This window comes from Dromaius novaehollandiae, chromosome 3 (assembly GCF_036370855.1).
Source record: "Dromaius novaehollandiae isolate bDroNov1 chromosome 3, bDroNov1.hap1, whole genome shotgun sequence".
NCBI classification, from domain to species: Eukaryota; Metazoa; Chordata; class Aves; order Casuariiformes; family Dromaiidae; genus Dromaius; species Dromaius novaehollandiae.
Window position 1 is genome coordinate 103,430,346 of NC_088100.1, and position 18,482 is coordinate 103,448,827.

The 18,482-nt window shown below is 46.2% G+C and overlaps 1 protein-coding gene across 1 annotated transcript; it reads left to right on the forward strand.

Moving 5' to 3' along the window:
• Positions 1-458: 458 nt before the first annotated feature.
• LOC112989456 (putative deoxyribonuclease tatdn3-A) lies at positions 459-14,969 on the forward strand (the record flags this gene model as incomplete). The annotated part of the gene is given in 10 exon segments (XM_026110624.2): positions 459-554; positions 2,207-2,239; positions 3,406-3,479; positions 4,779-4,860; positions 6,730-6,792; positions 7,333-7,442; positions 9,518-9,573; positions 10,556-10,668; positions 11,695-11,775; positions 13,590-14,969. Coding segments are annotated over 10 exon segments (852 nt in total), but the record flags the coding sequence as incomplete, so codon positions are not given.
• Positions 14,970-18,482: the final 3,513 nt, after the last annotated feature.

The window sequence follows — 18,482 nt, forward strand, 5'->3', positions numbered from 1 at the left end:
GATGTTTCATATGTTTTTGGGGGTGGGAGAGGGAGGAAAGAGAATATTGACCTTGCTTGGAAATTGGGTTCCTCACTGTGAATAGTTTAAGGCTGGATACTCTTCTGTTGGAGTTCAGCAAGAAAGGTCTTTTGTTTTTTCTGCTTGAAGAAAGATTCAACAGGAGAAGGTATCAACTCTCAGGAGGAAAAGCTTGTAATGTAAGTGACACTCATCTTAGGCATTTGGTTCTCCTCTACATTTTCTTCCTCAACTTCTTAAAATGGCATTGTCAGAGGTTTTTTCCACTGGCTTTTGAAGAGAAGCTGTATTGTTCTGACTTTTACCTAGAGTTAGCTTATTAAGCTTAAACATATGTTCCTGAACAGTCTTCTTCCTCCAGCAAGCAACCAAACGTGAATCTGTTGTCTTTATTACACTGACCATTCAGATCAGCAAACACCTGAATCTCCGCTGGATGTTTGCCCCAGAATAGTTATCCTGGATCTACAGGCTCCATTCCCACTAAGTTGCATGGAAAACAAAGTTTGCCTCCAGATGGTGCTAGAAAACAGGTGTGCAACATTCTTAAGAATAGTAATGTGATTTGTATTAATCATTATTAGTTATGTTGTAATAGGAGATACTAAAAAGGTGATACTGGGTAACGTTACAGGTGCTTTGTGCTGACCATGCAAAGGAAAGCCTCCCAGTATTGCATGGGGATACAATTATGTATGGAGATGCTCCCAGTGAAAGCAAAGTGAGACATGTGCCCAGCTGTTTGCTGAGTCTGGGCCTATGTTGCTGGCATCTATGAAATCCTTAGCCTTAGGTGAAAACGCCAGTTCTGTCCAAGTGGACATACTGGGTATTCGCTCTGCTCAAAATCCCTCTCTCTGCACATGGCTAACATTGCTGCAGCTCAGGCCTCATGACGTCTGGCAAAATAATGATTTTCCAGCCTGAGCTCTCAATCCCTTTTTGCTGTTGTTTCCTGTAGAAATGCCCCTGCCTCACAGATCCCAGCCGAGGAACAGGAAGCGGGCATGGCTCAGCCTTGGGCCGACTGCAAGGGCCGCCATCCTGAGCTCTGATTTCCTGCCTGCTTTGCCCCGGGGTTACGCTGGTGGGCACTGGCCCTCTGGGACTGCGTCCAGCCACTGGCTCTTGCCGTCCTTGGGCTGGACGCGTGCAGCTGGGGAGGCGGGAGCTGCAGCTTGCTGCCCGCTGCTGCTTTGCGGCAGCCCCGGAGGACGTGCTGGGGCCCCGGGGGCTCTCGACAGCCTAGGAGCATGCAGGAGGGGGGCTTCATCGACTGCCACTGCCACTTGGCAGCCGAGCAGTTCAGCCAGGTACGATGACGGCTGCGCCGCCCCTAGCGTTAATGCAATGTGTGCTCCACGAGCTGGCGAGCGCGCTGCTGCCTGTGCTGCGGTGCTGAGGGGTGGTCAGGGTTGTGAAACGAGCCACGGCATAGCGTTCCCGCGGGCGGCTGCGGGCTGCTGAGCTGCCGTGGGGACGTCCCGCGTTGCACCGGCCGGGTCGTGGCGCTCGCAGGGTGCGCGAGTGCAGTGGGGGCTGCGGGGAGGCGGGCTGGCTCCGTTCTCCTCTAGGAAGCCTCTGAATCAAGCCACAGCTTCACTGGCCCTAACGCTCCGGAAAAAGAAAACGCAGTGTCATCCCGCTCCGTCCTGGCGTCTGTTAAATAAAACAAGGGTGGGAAGTAATGTCATCTCTCCGGCTGCTGTTTCATTCTGCTAACTCTTCTCCAGCTGTTCGCAGCAGACTGCAAGACTGATGTTGTTTCTTCGTGCGGGAAGCTTAACTTAGAGCATTTGCGCAGGCCTGGTGGTAGCCCCAGAGCGCCTGGGAAGGGAGAGAGGAAGCGTGGTTTGTGAGCCGGGAAGCTTTGCTGTCTCTCGGTAGACGTCCCGTGCCTCTACCCCGAACGGTGCACTGGCGCCATGCCGTTAACGTCCCTGCAGCGCTAACCGCCCCTGCGAGCTCCCTCTCACAACACCCCTGGGAAAAAGCAGGGTTTGTGTCTGGGAAAAGCAGAGCACAGAAAAGTTAAATAAGTTGCCCAATGCATAGGAGGCCTGTAGCAATTTGAGAAGTCCCAGGCTCCCGTCCGACACCTTTAGCCACCTCCTTTCCCTTGGGTGTTGCAAACAGCAGAGCTGATTGTCCTTTGAGTGCCAACTTATGTCTTTTTGTCTTGCAGGATGTACATGATGTGATAGAAAGATCAAGAAAGGTTTGTGATTTCTTTGACATGATTCCTCAGTGCCTTCAGAGCGCCTCACTCATTATTTGGTGTTATTCTTTATTATTGATACTGCGCTGGCTCTTGGGTTGACTACGCGGGGTGCTAGACTCCCCTGCCCCTGTGCTGCACGGCCCAGCTGGCGGTGCGGCCGGACAGTTTCTTTTCCCCTGCAGCAGCCCGCTGGAAAGAAAGCGCCTTGCCCCTTGGTTCTTTCCAGGCTTAAAATGTAGTACACAGATGTGCTGTGTGCCCTGGGGACTCCCACGCGCACGAGGGCTTACAGGAACGCACTGCTCTGGGCAAGCCGTAAATAAGCAGGGGGTGCAGGATGACAATAATGATGTGAAGGTGCTTTCCATGGGCCGAGGTGCAGAGCTTGGAGACTTAGAAAGCTTCTAAAATTGATTTGCCTGTGAAAAGACATAAAATAGTGGTTCACTGCGTGTGCTGTGAAATCAGACTGAGGCACTTTGCATCTTCCTGGTTCAACGAGCACCCTGAGTCAGTAGCGGGGGCAGGAAGGACAGGGGAGTTGCACCACCTCAGCTGGCTGGTGTCAGCTGCCCTTTGACCACCCCGGCCAAGCTGCTTGCGTGACTCAAAGGGACCAAGGCCGAGGTAACGTTGGGTGAAGGTCAAGTGATTTGCAAGGGTGGGGTGGTATAGCTACAAGGTTCAGCATAAGTCACTTGGACTCCTTAGGTCCTGGAAATCACCTCTGAGTTCAGGAGCAACAGCTGAGGGCCCTTTGCACCACCTGGGCTTGCTCAGATGGTGTTGGAGGGACTGACGTGGAGCATCTTTGCTGAGGGCCCTTGTGCTGGGACTTATGGTAGTCATGGACTAGTGGGGCATGAGCGTGTTGAACAGTGGGGCATCCTGTGAGGATGATTTGTTTTTCAAGATTTTAACATGGGAAAAAGTGAGGAGATGGTGATGAGGCCAAGTAGATGATGCACTCTTTAATCCTGCTGTTTATTGTGATAAGAGTTTAAACAAATTAATCAAAGACACTTACTGAAGGTGCTTCCAGCAGGCTCCTACGCAATGCATAGATAGGCTCTTTAGAAGCAGAAACAAATAAATAATTAGATGGAAATGCAACTTTCATCACTAATGAGCTCCTGCTTTTGTTTGTTTTTTCATTTATGCAGGCCGGGGTTCAAGCTTTTGTTTCCATTACAGAGCAGGAAAATGAATTTGAGAAAGTCATTGGCTTAGCAGAAAGGTTTGTTGTTCTACTCTTTGCTTTCTATATGCAGTACAATGATACAGCTGAGATCAAAGAGAGGATACAGATTGCTATAGCACTTAGTTGTCTCAGCATTTTCCTCTGCCGGAGATGGTTATCCATCCATTCATGTCCTGTGCTGGGGCTGGTTTCTCTATCAGCGTCAATTAGCTGGGGCACTGGCATGAGATCCCTCACTGCCCTGGACACGTGTGCAGCACTGCGTGGTGACCTTCAGACCTGGCAATTTTGGGGCTGCCGTGAATGACAAAGCAGTGAGCAAGCCTAGGGGGGACCACGGCCCTGATGAATCCATGGCTGGGCCAGGAGTTAATATGTGTGTGTGTCCCAGTGCTCGGTGCTGTGCTCCAGCGCCTGCCCCGCTCCCTCCATGGGGAGCAGCCTGGGACTGCTGACAAAAATGGTGATACGGCTTGCCTGAAAAACAGTGAGGCAGGAGGATGAGGAGCCTGTAGGAACGTCAGAGACGTAGCCCCTCTCTCCCCCAGGAAAGAGCATAATGTGCAGTGCCGACATGTGGGTTAGCTGTTTCAGGAGGCTTCACTGCACAGAGCCACTGGTGCGTGGAGCATTTGTCATGCGACAAGTGTGCAGATGGTATAAAAAAACTTAAGGCAAATCTGAAAAAAACGCAGAAGAGTGGCACATGCACAGAAATCTGGCCTGTTTTCGAGGGGTTGTTACATGAAGAGCAAGCTACTTCCGTGACAAAGCTTGGGGACAGACCTGATGTCCTACCAAAGTGACGGTCAAAATCAAAACGAATGGGTCCTATCTGCATTGCCTGGGCAAGGTAATATGTCTACATGCACTGCCCTCAAAGGCAGACGTGGTTGCTCCATGGCCTCTAAAGGCGGCTGCTGAGCCTGGCCGGCCGCGGCATAGGACCGGTGCCAGGGGGCGGCTGCTGGAAAGGCCGGGACGCAGCACCGGCATGGGGAAGCTGGGCTGCCTCCGCCTGCTTTGCAGATGCAGAAGACCTGGGAAAGCCACAAAGGTGCATGGAGGGGCAGGACGGCAGGGTCGGTGGCAGCGTGGCAGCCACGCTGGTCGCACCTGCCTGGGTTGAGCTGCTGCCACACAGGTAGGGCAGCAAACCCTCCGGGGACAGAGCGCTTTCCTGCCCATGCAATTGCAACCATCCCTAAATACCAATGTATTAGGTACAACAACCATGGCTGGCTGCGTCAGTGCAAGGATTGCCGCGTGGCGGGGGGCTGCCTTGGCTGCAGGGAACCGCTGCTCATGTGTCCCTGCCATCTCCTGTGCCCCCAGGTACCCTGGCGCTGTCATGCCGTGCTTTGGGGTTCACCCGATTCGGAGCGGCGCGGAGGGGCGGTGCAGCGCTACAGTCCAGGTGAGGTGCCCAGCTCCTTCCCGTGGCCGTCTCGTGTTCCTGTTGCCGTGTGCGGAGCCTGCTTTTAACTTCTTGAATATGCCTGTTCTGGCTCTGGCGCTTTTGCTGTAGCAGGGCTATATTTTCTGTCACCAACGAGTGAAAACAGGCACTTGACTCCTTGTCAGGGCCGGGCCTTCGTAGGGATAAAGTACATGTGTCCCTTGTTAGTAGAAGACAAGTTATCTTGTGAGCAGCACGACCAGTCAAGCTCTGCTTCCCAGGGATTTGTGACCTCCCCACCACAGCAATCCCGGTCTCCTGTGTCCTCGATGCTCCCAGTGCAGCGCTGCAGTCGTGCCCCGCGGCACCAGCGCTCCTGGCTGCAGTATTGCCGGGTTCCTCTATGTCTAAACGCTCCCCGCGGTGCTGCCAGCACCTGTGGTACCCTGGGGCTCTCCCCAGGAATGCTTGGTTGACGGTCACCAAAACGTGGATTAAGAGACAGCATGACCACACTGACCGATTTCCACAGGGATGCATGCAGGCATGGTGTGGCCATCTCCGGGGTGGACCCCTGCCTGCACATTCTCGGTGCTGCACCCGTGCATGGCTGGCCAGCCGTGTGCCCCTGCAGCGGGATTATCTAGCAGGAAGGCTTGTCCTTGTGAAGTGCGCTGCCTGGAGCAGGCAGCTTTGAAGTCCTGATTGGCGCTGGCTTATTGCTATAAATACATACAGGGAGCGTTTTTGTACTGAGAACGTTTCTGGACGCACAACAAAGCGGGAGGAAGTGAACTACTGGAGCACCGTGTGGGGAGCTCCAATCAAAGCATCACTGGATAATTTCCCGTCTATTTAGGGGTCATTATTCCTGCCTGGGAAATTCTGGGTGGAAACTCAGCTTGGTACTACACAGGACCTCGGGACTGATTTGGGTAATGACAAGTGCATGTGCAGTGAGCTAACCTGGGCTAACATGGACTTGCGGATGTCAGCACGCTCTGAAATCATCCCCTCGGTGCAGTGCATTCATACCCAATCTCCCTGTGTTGGGGGGAACATTTATCCGAAAAGGCTCCTAAGCACCAAGAAGACCCAGAAAAACTATCAAACCTCTCTTTTTCCCAGGACAAAATTTTGCAGTAGGAAAAGAGGATTTGTCTAAGAAAACTTGGATGTTCCCTAACCCTCTGTCATCATCAGAGCCTTGTTGGCCAACCTGACGGTGGTTCCTTCACCAGGACCCAGAGGCTGCTGTGGTATCTGGATGCTCAGAGCTTCCTCATAGAGTCCTTAAGATGCCCTTTTATTTGTAGAGGTGCAAATGACCCCGTGCTCTTTAATAGCCTGGGTGAGGAAGGGCTCAGCTCCAGGTCTCCTCTGAAAAGGCAGTGAGTGACCAGTCTGGTAGGCTGGTTCAATGAAACCTGTTCCCCAGCACCCATGACTACCATTCCTCTGGGAAGGACACCATCTAGGATCAGGTTGTCAGGGACGTGTGAAGTTGCCAAGACTCCCTTCTTAGAGGTTTCCTAACTCTCAGAAGATCAGCCAGTTAGTGAGACGTGAGGAAGAATGGGGTCTTTCTTGCTCTACTTGTTAGCAGTTACCTGGACTAGCACCCCTCCGGCGCTCTTTGAAATCTTTTAATTTCCTTCTTAAGGGGCTGAATAATTAGATTATTCAGAAGTTATTAGTAGTACAGTAGTCTGATCCTCTCTGCCCTAAACTGTTGTTTTCATCATGAAAACAGAATGTTTGGTTTTCTGCTTTTATTTGCATTTCAAGATGTGTGATAATACAGATATGCGTGGTTTTCTTTGCCTTGACTCAACTTACCACCCAGCTGTTTTTACAAATATGTGAGCTGTAGCTGTTTTATTGCAGGACTTAGAATCTGCCCTCCCTCTCTTCGATAAATACAAAGATAAGCTGGTGGCCATTGGAGAGGTAATGTGCTTTGATTTCTGTGTAACCAGAGTTTGCCTGATTTGACTACATGCAAACTGTGTGAAGGTGCGTGTAACACATTGTAATCTCCGGTTGCTGTTGCTTGCATTGCTCTGCACAACTAGATGTGAAATGAGTTGAGATTAAAAACCAAAACTTTATTTTCCCAACCAAACAATGCTGCAAGAGTAAAATGAAAATGAAAATTGCAAAATCTCTCAAGGGGGGAGCACTGATTGGAGATCTTTGAGATGCTGGATTCCTGCAGCAAACTGTAGGAAAACTAGAGAGGCTGCTCTAGATCTTTATCAGGAGGAGTATTTTCATGTCTGACATCATGTTTGCTTGATTTTTATTATTCGTACGTTACTATATTTCCAGGTATGTCACCTTTTGGAAAGTGCTGTTTTCTGCTCTGTTGCTTCACTGATAAGAGCTTCTGCCACTCTCTCATGAGAAAATTAAACTAACAAAACCATTAGGTCCCCACAGTTTGAAGTCTGTCACATTTCATGGAGTCTTAAATGGTTCTTCATGCAGGTTGGGCTGGACTTCACTCCATGGCTTGTGCCCACACCTCAGCAACGCGAGGAGCAGCAGAGAGTCCTTGCACTGCAGCTGGCTATTGCAAAACAACTGGACTTGCCCATGTGAGTCAGAAACCTTTCAAACAGTGTCTCCCTCATACATCAGGCCTTAACTCGGCTAGACAACTGTTTCCTGCATTGCATCCCCGCAGGCATCCTCTACAGAGCTTGAGGGATTGCTTTGAAGTTTGAGCTTATCCGAATGTTCAGTGGCTTGAGGTTATAAAAATAACAACACTTGTGAGCACTTGCATCTAGGAGGGTGGCATCCTTGCCAGAAGCTAACTGGAGAACTGTTCCTCTCCAGCCATGCTGCTGCTGCTGAGAATGCAGGAGACTTCCCAGCCTTTCTCCCAAGGAGACCTCATATTACAGTTTTTCACCTTTTTCTGTTTGTACCCACATCCACGTTTCAGCGCGAGCTGGGGTATGCTCCCCAGGTAGGACCACTCGGGATATAGTCGTGATTATTATTCTTGAGCCTTTATTTCATATCCTGTGCTATGTGATGTAGCAGAGGAAAGGCTCCCATTGAAGCAAGGCAGTAAACTAAAGAGGGCCTGCTTTCTCCTTCAGGGCATTTTGCTGGTGATATGGCCGTGCATGGCTGTGCCACACACGTGTGCCTCCTGCCCTATTCTTGGAAAATCTCTGTTGACTCTAGTTCAGGTTTCAGCTCGCGATATATACTTTTTACAATGGAGGAGGCAGGAGGGGAGAAAGAAACTTTTCTTCTTAAGCAGACTTCTTAGTATTAACTTCTGTAGCTCAGCTATGGTATTTTGGTGTAAGCCTGAGAAATCGCCAGAGTTAGGCTGATGTAAAAGACCTTTGTTTGTTCTAAATCCCTTGTTCCACTGTAGATACAATTTTTTACTGTACTCAATGTATCAATATCTAGGAAAAGAGAATTTATTTTTAGTTTCATGATATAACCATTAACCTCAGGAGGACCAATATCTAATTTTCTTTGTCTTCATGCACAAACTATATCATTATGTGTGTGCTGCATGCAGTGTGCGCATGTGGGGAAGGGTCATGACTGTATTTATATAGGTGCCTGGGGCACTGAACAACAGAATAAAAACAGGTTAAATGTAATCAAAGCCTTGCCAAAGATTCTCTTAAACTTCAGGTGGATGCAAATAAGAACAAAAAGGAAATAATGTGTGGACAGCAGTGATCACTGGAAAAGAAATATTTGGAGGAGATTAAAGATCAGATAGTCTGGAGCGCTCGTGCTTTGCTCCGCACCGTCTGTGTAACCTGGCCACAGAGCCAGCCTGAGTCATCAGGAGAGGCTGTCCCAGGCTAGGGTATCCCTGCATGATTCGCTGCCAGCTATTGCACTTCCACCCTTTGGACCTGGCATAACAGCTCTACAGGTGGGGTTGGAAAAAGGCTTATCCCATCCTGCTGCTTCCGATTGCCATCCTGGTCAAGGCCAGTCCAGGCAGCCCCGGCTCACCTTGTGCAGTCCCGCTGTAATGGCCTGGTCACCACAGCATCAGGAGTGAGGCAGCGTAAAGCAGCACTTGAAACTACCTTTACGTGTGACTTCTGACATGTGCTCTGCTGCCAGAAACATAAAGCATGGGGAGGGGGAGATCTCTCTCTAAGTGGTTTGGGAAATCACTTGAGGACAGCATCCTCATAGCCTGTCTCCTCCCCTCCAACTGCCTGCCCGGTAGAGTCACCCTGCTGTTAAAAATGAAGTCAGCTTTTTTCCCTTGCGCTTTCAGTAATAAAAGGGTGCAGATCGAATGGCGCCATCCATGGTAGCTCTTCATCATCTCAGTCTGTGTTCAGTGACATGCACCATCCACAAAGCTGATGGAACCAGCAGGAAAAAAAGCAGGTCCATCCTGCTCTTCCACAGCTATCCTGGCTGCATGCAGCAAGAGGGTGCAAAGCCTTACTCTGCCCCAGGCACGGCCGTCTTCCCGAGCAGCCTGTGCTTTTATCTCCCAACTGTGCTCCGAGTGCAAAGTATAATTCTGCTTCCCTCCACAGCTGCTCTTTATTGCTAAAAGAAACATATCACCTTCTAAAAGTAAACAAGCTGGTATTTAGGATAAAAATGATGAACGCGTTCGGTGTCGCTCTGCTTTTCTAACGCATGTGTTTACGCTGAGCAGGAACGTGCACTCCCACTCAGCTGGCAGGCAAACCATTACTTTCCTGAAGGAGGAAGGTAGGAGTGCTCCTCTTTTTTTTAAATGGCAGATATAGGACCTGGGTTTATATATCATTTTTTTTGTACCTGGTCTCTGGGATCGTTCTCCTCACATACAAGAGTTGCGCCCGTTCCCTCCATTTACCCAGATGTGATGATAAGGCGTCTCTGCCCTGAATGTATTTCAAGATTTGGTAAAGTCTACAGTGCTAGGCAGAAAGTATGGGAGAGCTACGCAGTGTTGATCTGTTAATGTAAGTAAAGCAAAATATGAACATTTACGCCAGGTGGCAAATTAATGAAACAGAGACCAGGGAAAGCATTGCAGCTTTGCGGGGAATGGAGGAAGGTAGTGGAGCAAAACAACTGCTGTCTTAACATTATCTAATACATTTTCTTTTGAATTAGAGTAAGAAGTGTACGATTTCAGGAGGGTTTTTTTTTCCCTGTGGTCTATTTTAAGCAGATCTGTATATTACAAATTTGACTTATCTTATGGGGGGAAAAAAAAAGGATACCCTTATCACTCATTTAAAATAAACAACTAGATCTATGCCTAAAATATAAGCATGGCAGGAGGCAGCAGGACAAAAATAGGAGGTTTTAGATCTGGAGGCCAGGAAGCTGAGCTGTTACAGCAAAGATTTCTCCCATAATTAGAAGTCTCAGCATGGACCAGGCAGGCACTAATTGAAAAATGTGTTGATTACCGGTCCTCTGATGACTGATGAGAAGTTTATTTGGTGGTACTCACATACCTGCCGGTGGGCTGAGGGAAGCTCAAGAGCACTTGGCAGACAGCAGCCATCTCACCATAAGGAGGGCAGGGTTAACAAGTCCAAGCTTTGTATTTTTTAGTGATTGTACTCCTCACCCTTAATCTTGGAGCGTTTGTGTCCTGCGATAGGAAAGCCAGATACACAACTTTTGAGGTGCTCAGCTCTGCAGCCTGATCCCAGTGTCCTAAGCTCCCTTCCTCTGTTTTGTACATGTGTTGTAGGTGTTTGAGACGCACTGCTTCATAATTTCGCTGGAAGACCGTCTGTTGCCCTGGAAGGGGTACAAGCTGGCTATTATTTTTCTTTTCCTCCGGCTGTTACAAGGCATGATCAGGTTAGTCCTTGGAGAGTTCCTGGAAGCCATTTCAGCAGGGTTATAACTGGATCGCACAAGCCCTGGCCTTTTGCCTTCTCCTCCCTTTCCAGCTATCCTTCTGCAGTATCTGAACTGCTGCAGGAGGAAAAGTGATGCTAGCAGGGATGGACAGGTTGGCTGTGCCTGACCACGTGGTGAATGCCATGCCATGAAACATGCCAGTGCCCCTCTAAACTGGTTTTCCCTTTTCCCCGTTTGAAAGAAAATGAGATATTGGGATTGGGGTATTTGGGCGAAAGCATTAGAGAGAGAGAGAGAGAGGGAGAGACCTCACATAGCAACTTGAAGCTGAGCATCTCAGAGCCCTGGCGAGAGGCTGCATTTTTGTTAAGAAGTGTCGAAACATATTGACTCTACCTGGGAAATATTGGAAAAGTTCAGCCTCTCATTTCAAAATGGGCAATTTTGTTTAAAAACAACAGCCAGGGCTCTGAGAGGAAGCAGTAATAAACCCTCCCTATGCCTTCACTTACAAAGGCCGGGAGCAGGAATGCTTGGGGTGTTTCCGATCACGGTGTGCCTGTCTGCAGCATTTTCACCAGGACGTTAAAATAACCAGTGTCTTTTCACTGGCTTTGTGGGTCTGTTTTTTTGAGATCCCACATAGCTGTTTGTCCTGTGCTCCTCCTAGGACCCCAAGTTTGTTGTGTAGTCTATGGAAAGAATTAAGCACCCAAAGCAGAACTATTCTCGAGACCTGTTATTTCCTCTCCATTCCCCTCCTCTGGTTTATAAAAAGTATAAGCCATTTGTACTGTCTGAGGTCTTAACGTACATAAATACTCTGTTTAGCTTGTGCTTGCAGTTCATTGGAAATATAGGATTATTTACAAAGGCTTAGACAGTCTGAATGCCACCCTGGCAGATCTGTTACTTATTTTGCATGTAAGTTAAATACAGTGCATGTTGCTATATTGATTGCTGCAGTGAGACTGGCCTTTTCATGTGCTATTCTGTCTTGTTTTGTTTTCCTGGCTGCACAAGCAAGCAAAGTTAATTAAACAGATTCCACTGGAGAACATTTGCTTGGAGAGTGATTCCCCTTCTCTTGGTCCAAACAAAGAGGTACAGTCAAAAATATGCAGATTAGTCCCTATCTTTAAACTTCTTTAAAAATCTTTCCCTATATTCTCTCTAAAGTTCACACGCTCTTAGGAGCCTTAGCACTATGTAACTATGTAATTCATATGTATTTTTTTTTACTGGCCTGTTCTTCTAATAAAAAAAAAAAGAAGAGACGTAAGTAGCTCACAAGGTACAGAAGCAATTTGTAAGTCAACACTTCGGCTTTTGGGCTGACTTTATGTGACAGCTGCTCCAGTAATACACAGGGATGAATATTTTCATTGAAACCTCAAGGAACCCTGTCACATGCTGAGTGGCTGTCTCCATGCGACCACGAGGAGCTGGTGCTTGGCTAGTGCCAAGCAGGTTTCTGGGCAGGCAGGATACGAAAGCAGAAGGCTAGGCTTTCCTCTAGCTCGCTAAACATCTGGATGACCTATACGTTGTAATTCACAACACATAAAGGCCTAGATGCTCTGGGATTGTCCCACCTGAGGACTTGCCTGTTGATTGACAGCTGTAGCAGTAATGGCATGGCTGATCGAGACACTAGACATACCTTCCTCTGACAATAAAAAGGAGGGAATTTTATCTGACAGGTCCTGGGCTTGCAGCTAATGTTGGATAGTTTAAATCCTGCCAGGTGTGCTGCAAAAGACAACTGTTTGAAAGGGTCTTTGGAGTGCTTTCCCAGCGAAGGAGCAGAAAAGAGTCCCTGTCGGTGTCTGTCTGGCTGAGTTCCTGTTAAAATGATTAAAGCTGCTGGAATGTTAATGCATTATCCATAATGTGTTAACACAGCCAGGGTCTTGGGCAGGCATTTTTTTATTGTTTTTCAATCCAAACAAAAAATTCCTGCTGATTTTTAGTTAGGCTGAGGTCAGCCAGCATCTTCCCTATCAAGTAGCTTTAGACCTTTAAAGAACATGGCTTTCTTCCTGCTGATAACCCCTCTTCAGAAAGAAATTGGGAACTTCCAGCTGTTACTAAATATTAGTTTTTCCTCAATAGCAAGAGTAGCAGCATTTCTCAAGCTTAGGTCAGCAATCTGTCTTTAAAAATACAAGCACATTTCCATACTAGGCTCTTAATGGATCTAAAATCATGTCCCTTCCATCTAATTTTCAAATGATATGTGTGCATGAAATGGGCAGGTTAGTCAAAATGTATCAGCTAGTGAAAGAGAGTGGGAAAAGTTAAGTCACGTTTTAGTGTTTTTCATGAGTATAAGGCCTTAAATTGCTATAATTCTTAAGCCATCCAAGACCTCCTAAAAGTGAAGAGGAAATGTTATCTTTGTTGCTTTGAATGATGGTCTCACTGGTTTCACCTTCAGCATTGCTATAGGTTCCTCTGTAGACACAGCAGAGAGTGGGAGTTGTAGGTAGATGTCCTGCATCTACAGAAGTCTACATTTGAGTTAGTCACTTAGGATCCCGTTATAGTCAATAGAGACTACTTTTAGGGAGCAATTCCTCTTACTTTATTAAATTCTTATACAGTGAGATGATAAATGACTGCAGTTATCTCCCTGTTGTACTATTTAGGAAGGGACGAATTGTATCCTAGCAGTTCCTGTCTTTCCATTGGCAAGAGAAAGAATCTAGACGAGCAGCTCAGATGCAGCTGCCTGCATTTAGTAAGGTGAGTCCTACCCAAGATACCTGACACCGTAACACCTACTGCAGTTTGGCATTTTTTCTTAACAAATGTAGTGGGGCTTTTGTAATCACTTCTCTTCCATAGTCTTTTGATAAGTGGGGTCAATCTCATTTGGTATCTCTCACAAAACACGGTTCTTGATTATCTTTTAGGAAAGAAATGAGCCCGAGAAGATCAGGATTGTCTGCCAGTACATTGCTGCAGTGAAAGGAGTATCAGTGGAAAGAGTTTGTGAAGTAACAACAAAAAATGCCTTGAAGCTTTTCCCCAAAGTTAAACATCGTTTGAAAGAATGAGTACTTATCAAAAAAAAAAAAAAAAAAAAGAGAGAATGTTCCTCAAAGACAACACTTCTGCAGTTTATGCTTTTTATTAATTTTTTGCTGGCATATGCACTTTTTTTTACTGCATATAAAGGATTCAGAAGGAGATGACAGTTTTTCTAATATATAAATAACCTGTGCATCTCAGTAAATAAGAACCCAATAAATTGTACTTACTGTATTTGTACATGTCCTTATTTTTTGTACACAGAAATTATTTTGTGTACATAATTTTTTCCCCACTTGCTTTGGTAAGAAAGTCAAGGGTAAAATTCCATTAGGTATATCAAAGTGATAACCAACTACAAAATGAAAACCAGATGGCAGCAAAACAGAGGTACCAGATGTACATTTCTTCGTCTTTTAAATGGCTCGAGGTATCTAGAAATGCTAATTTCTAACATTATTTACAGTACAGTAGCCTGCTAACTTATTAGCACCCGTATTTCAACCATATGTTAAAATTCAGAACTGTGATACTGGAGGCAGAGCATTCTTCTATATTCCTGTCAATACTTAATAAATTGAAACCATATCATTGAAAACAGCCCTACTGTGGGCAGTTACATTCCAAAATTGAGGTGACCAGACAAATACCTGGAGCCACAAACAAACTTCAGTAAGTGGCTGGTATCACAAATGCTGATTCTCTGAGGGGGGATTATGGCCTTACCTTGTGAAGAAAGTGGGCAAATCTTGCAGGAATGAGGACTGCATAGGAGGAAGAGGATGTTTAAATTTTCCTTGTATTTTTCAACAGCTTTCAATCAAGAAATGTAAATATCTGACTCTTGTGTACTTTCTTTCAAGCCCAGCCTGTTGAGATTTGTTTAATGCCCTGCTAAAATCATTCATTTCTAGCTCAGCTGGAACTTCAGAACTTCTACTTTCCTAAGCTGCTGTAGTTTTCTTATTTAAATGACTCACTTAGAAGACAAATACAATTTAGGTTTTCCTGTGCTGTATGAGAGATCAACTTTTGCATTGAAAAGCATAACTGAGAGTCAATGCATTATAAAAGAAAGTTTAATTTTCTTCCTGAAAAGATTGAAAAATATGATCTGAAACACACAGAGAAAGGAAATCTTAACTGCGTACCTGATGTATACAATACAAAAATTCTTATTTTATTTTAGAGGAAGTGTTGGTATTTTGGCAATGTTCTACAATCACAGTCCTAATGAATCAGCTCCCTTGTTCACTTCAGATTCCTATACTTGGGCTCAAATTTTACAAAGATAGATTGACCTGTGGGTTTTTGCGGGGGGTAGCTTAGATGCAGTTTTGAGGGTTAGAAGAAAGACATAACTAAGAATTGAGGTCACCAAAACAATCCAGCTAGGAGTGTTAGATAGTGAAATACACCTTGAAAACAGCACTCTAATGGCTGGGTTCCCTTTATTTTGTGAAGCGACTAGAGTTCAAACAAAAAGGCAGCTTTTGAGCAATGTTTCATCCAAAGATGGCATTATCTGCAAGATAAAATTAAAATTTGAAAATAGTTAAGAAAATAATTTGCTCTTTCAGTGGAATATATGTTACAGGAGGAACAATAACACCACCTGAAATAAGGACACTGTGTTTCTAATTGCTTTATAATTTTCCCCAGCCTGAGAATTTTGGTGAAAATTTCTGCCTGATATCTAGAGTTTTGGGCACAAGAAAATAATTACTGGGGAGTAAATTAATATCAGCTGTTTTCACGTGGCTGCCTGATAAATGAGACACATCCTACCTTTTTCACTGCTTTCAGGAAAATAGAATTTTGCTAATGTTAGCATCTACATGAGCAATCTCTTTCTGTCTCTCTAATAGGAATCTTCAGGGGGAGCCTAAATTCTGGCTTAGAGGGTGGATTATAACAGCAGCATTTTTAAGTTAAACTTATGCTGTAAGCCTTGTCCTGTTGTACTGTTGTAAGCCAGTGTTCCATTTTTAGCTTAATAAATTGCCTGTGAAATGTAGAAATCCAAGGACGTGCACTTTAAGTGAACTCCTACATTGGAGGTTTCTCACAGGATAACTCTCTCGCTGTGCAACAACGTCCTTGGCCCTGCTTCTCATACAAACAGAAGTACATCAGAAGTAATGGCTGTGAAACCTGTGAAATACATCTGTGTAAAAAGTCAGAAGACAAGTATTAAGACTTTGTCTTGATGCTGTCTATTTGTTTTGCCTTTTCCTTTCTTGTTCAGGAAGCTACTTCTGGAGATAAATATCCCCAAATATGAAATTGTATTGCCCTTACCTCAGCCAATTCAACCTGGTTTTACTTCACCAAGATCAGTACGGTTGTGGCAGAGCTGAATTTGACCTCATGTTGATCTGTTGTAAACAAACTTACTTATTTCTGCAAAATGTCTCTTTTCCTTATGGTGAAGGGAGGTAACTTCTGCCCAGGAACTCCTTCCACTGTCAGGCTTGGGCTCTTTTTCCCTACGGTTCTCTAATGAACTCCGATTGCTTTGAGGGAAATGTCTCCTCTGAGGTCTGAGCCAGGTTGAGTCATTCCGCCCTTCTACCAAACATCTGGACTCCCTTGCCATGTTCAGGGCAATCAGGTGCTTTTTCAGTGCTTCAGACATTTTTTGAAGAAAAGTGTCTTCCGTGCAGGAGTCCTGTGCGGAAAGCAAATGAAACGGTGTGTGCTGCACTGTCAGGTGGATAAAGGAGAAGGTGCTGCCTGGTTGTTAGGGAAGTGAAACCTCACATGTGTCTGCAACTGTAAAACATAAGCTTAATTCTAATTTTACTCTGATAGCACTAACGGGCAATAGCTCTGCCTTGTTGTATGGAATCAGTGGAGTAACAATAGGAAGGAAAGAAGGAGAGAAGAATAAAGCCTGGTTTCCTCTCTTTAAAGAGTAAATATTATCTTTGGATGGACTTTGAGGTTATCTGAAATTCAGTGGAAACATTTGGTTAAATGAAATCAGATTTAAATCAATGTGTACACCTTCTTGCAAAAGAACAGGAGTTGCTTAGGACTCTAAAGCTACATCTATACCACTCAGCCAAAGCATCATGGCCCTCTCCCTGGCCCTGAGGCCAACTGACAGCCTGGCTACACCCATGGTGTTAAATTCTCTCCTCCTTCCAAATGGGTGGCTGCATCTGAACTACCCGGGGGGATGGGAAAGTCCCTGCCATGTGCTAACTCCTGAACTGTGCCTGAGGAATAATTGGCCCAGGCTAAAACTGTGCAAGGGATCGCCGTAACAGATTAACAGTGTAGATGACTGGGTTTCAGTGAGCATGAACTGGCACTATTTGAAAAACTAGTACAGACATGGTCTCAGCTGTGTTTTAAGGATATTTCTACCAACATATAACACCAACAAATGTTCGTAGACTGAAAACAAACCATAAGGCTGTGCTCTGTGGCTTTGCTGACGTTTCTTTCGGCTGCCACTAGACTTCTCCCCGCCTTGACATCCTGTTTCTGAAAAAGGCGAAGTTGTTCTAGCAAGTAGCACTTGAGCGCAAAGCCAGGCAGAAGAATTCTGAAGAATTTACCCTGCATCTGACTTCAAAGGAGGAAAGCAGAAATGAATCAGGCTTTTTCTTGGGGTTAATGAAAAAGGCAGGAAGGACCTGAATCTGATATATGTAACTTCATTTTTAAAAAAGCAGTTTTCTGACGCATACCTGTGATCTCTGAATTCAAGATTCACCTCCAGTAGTCTCTAAAAATCTCTGGTGCCTGCACCCATCACTACATATGTTCAGCAAAGTACTTAAGGAAAGCAAACAGAGCCAAATTAATATTTTGAAGTGTTTGTGTAATTATTCATGTTGTAAATAACATCAGGATCTGTGGCTTAGATCACGCAATCTTGTGAAAAATACCAGCTCATAATTTATGAGGAAACTTCAGACTCTGGTAGCTAAGCATACCCACTACACACACACAAATCCGGTAAGACTCCAACAGATCCATGAACAATTCGCAGTATATTATTTGCTGAATGTACGCCAACACATTTCCCACAGAAGCCAGTAAAATACTTCTAACATTGTTAACAAACTTAAATATCGCTGCATTTTCCTAAAGCTGTTCGGAGAACAATCCACCCTTTTTATTACGGTGCTGTGCTGACCACTGCAGAATTGTGATCCACGACGGGGCCTGCCAGATACTACCACTATACACTTACGTATCACGCAGGGTTCAAGGAAAGATTTCTTACTGAAGCAAGACGTAACTGTGTAAGAGCACTACGCACCCGAGCACCGCACACCTGAGCCACACCAAATTTCGGAGGCAGAGCGGGAAGAAGGACTGTTTTGCCAAGGCTCCCGACCCCCGACCCACAGCAGCAGGGGCTGTGCAGTGCCTAGCAACGTGGAGCTGCAACGTGGAGCCCCGGCCGCACTCCCTCACCACGGCGGCTCCTCTCTGCCCGCCTATGTCCCATCACGCAAGTACCCTTCTGGGCACTGCCACGGCTAAGAGCCGTGTCAACGCACGGGAAGGCCCGCGATTTTTCCCGGATGTGCCGGGCGCAGTGAGCAGGGCACGGAGAGACAGCGCAGGAGGCCATGCGACCTCCATGGTGCATGGAGGGGCAGGGGGGATGCAAGAGGGGGACGTGCTGTGGACAGGAGGTCACCAAACGCAGGCCCGTAACCACTCGGCACTGCCTGCGTACGACACGCAAGCTGAGAAAGCGATTACAGGAATGAGATTATAGGAATGAGATTATGCTGCTGCTGCCTCTG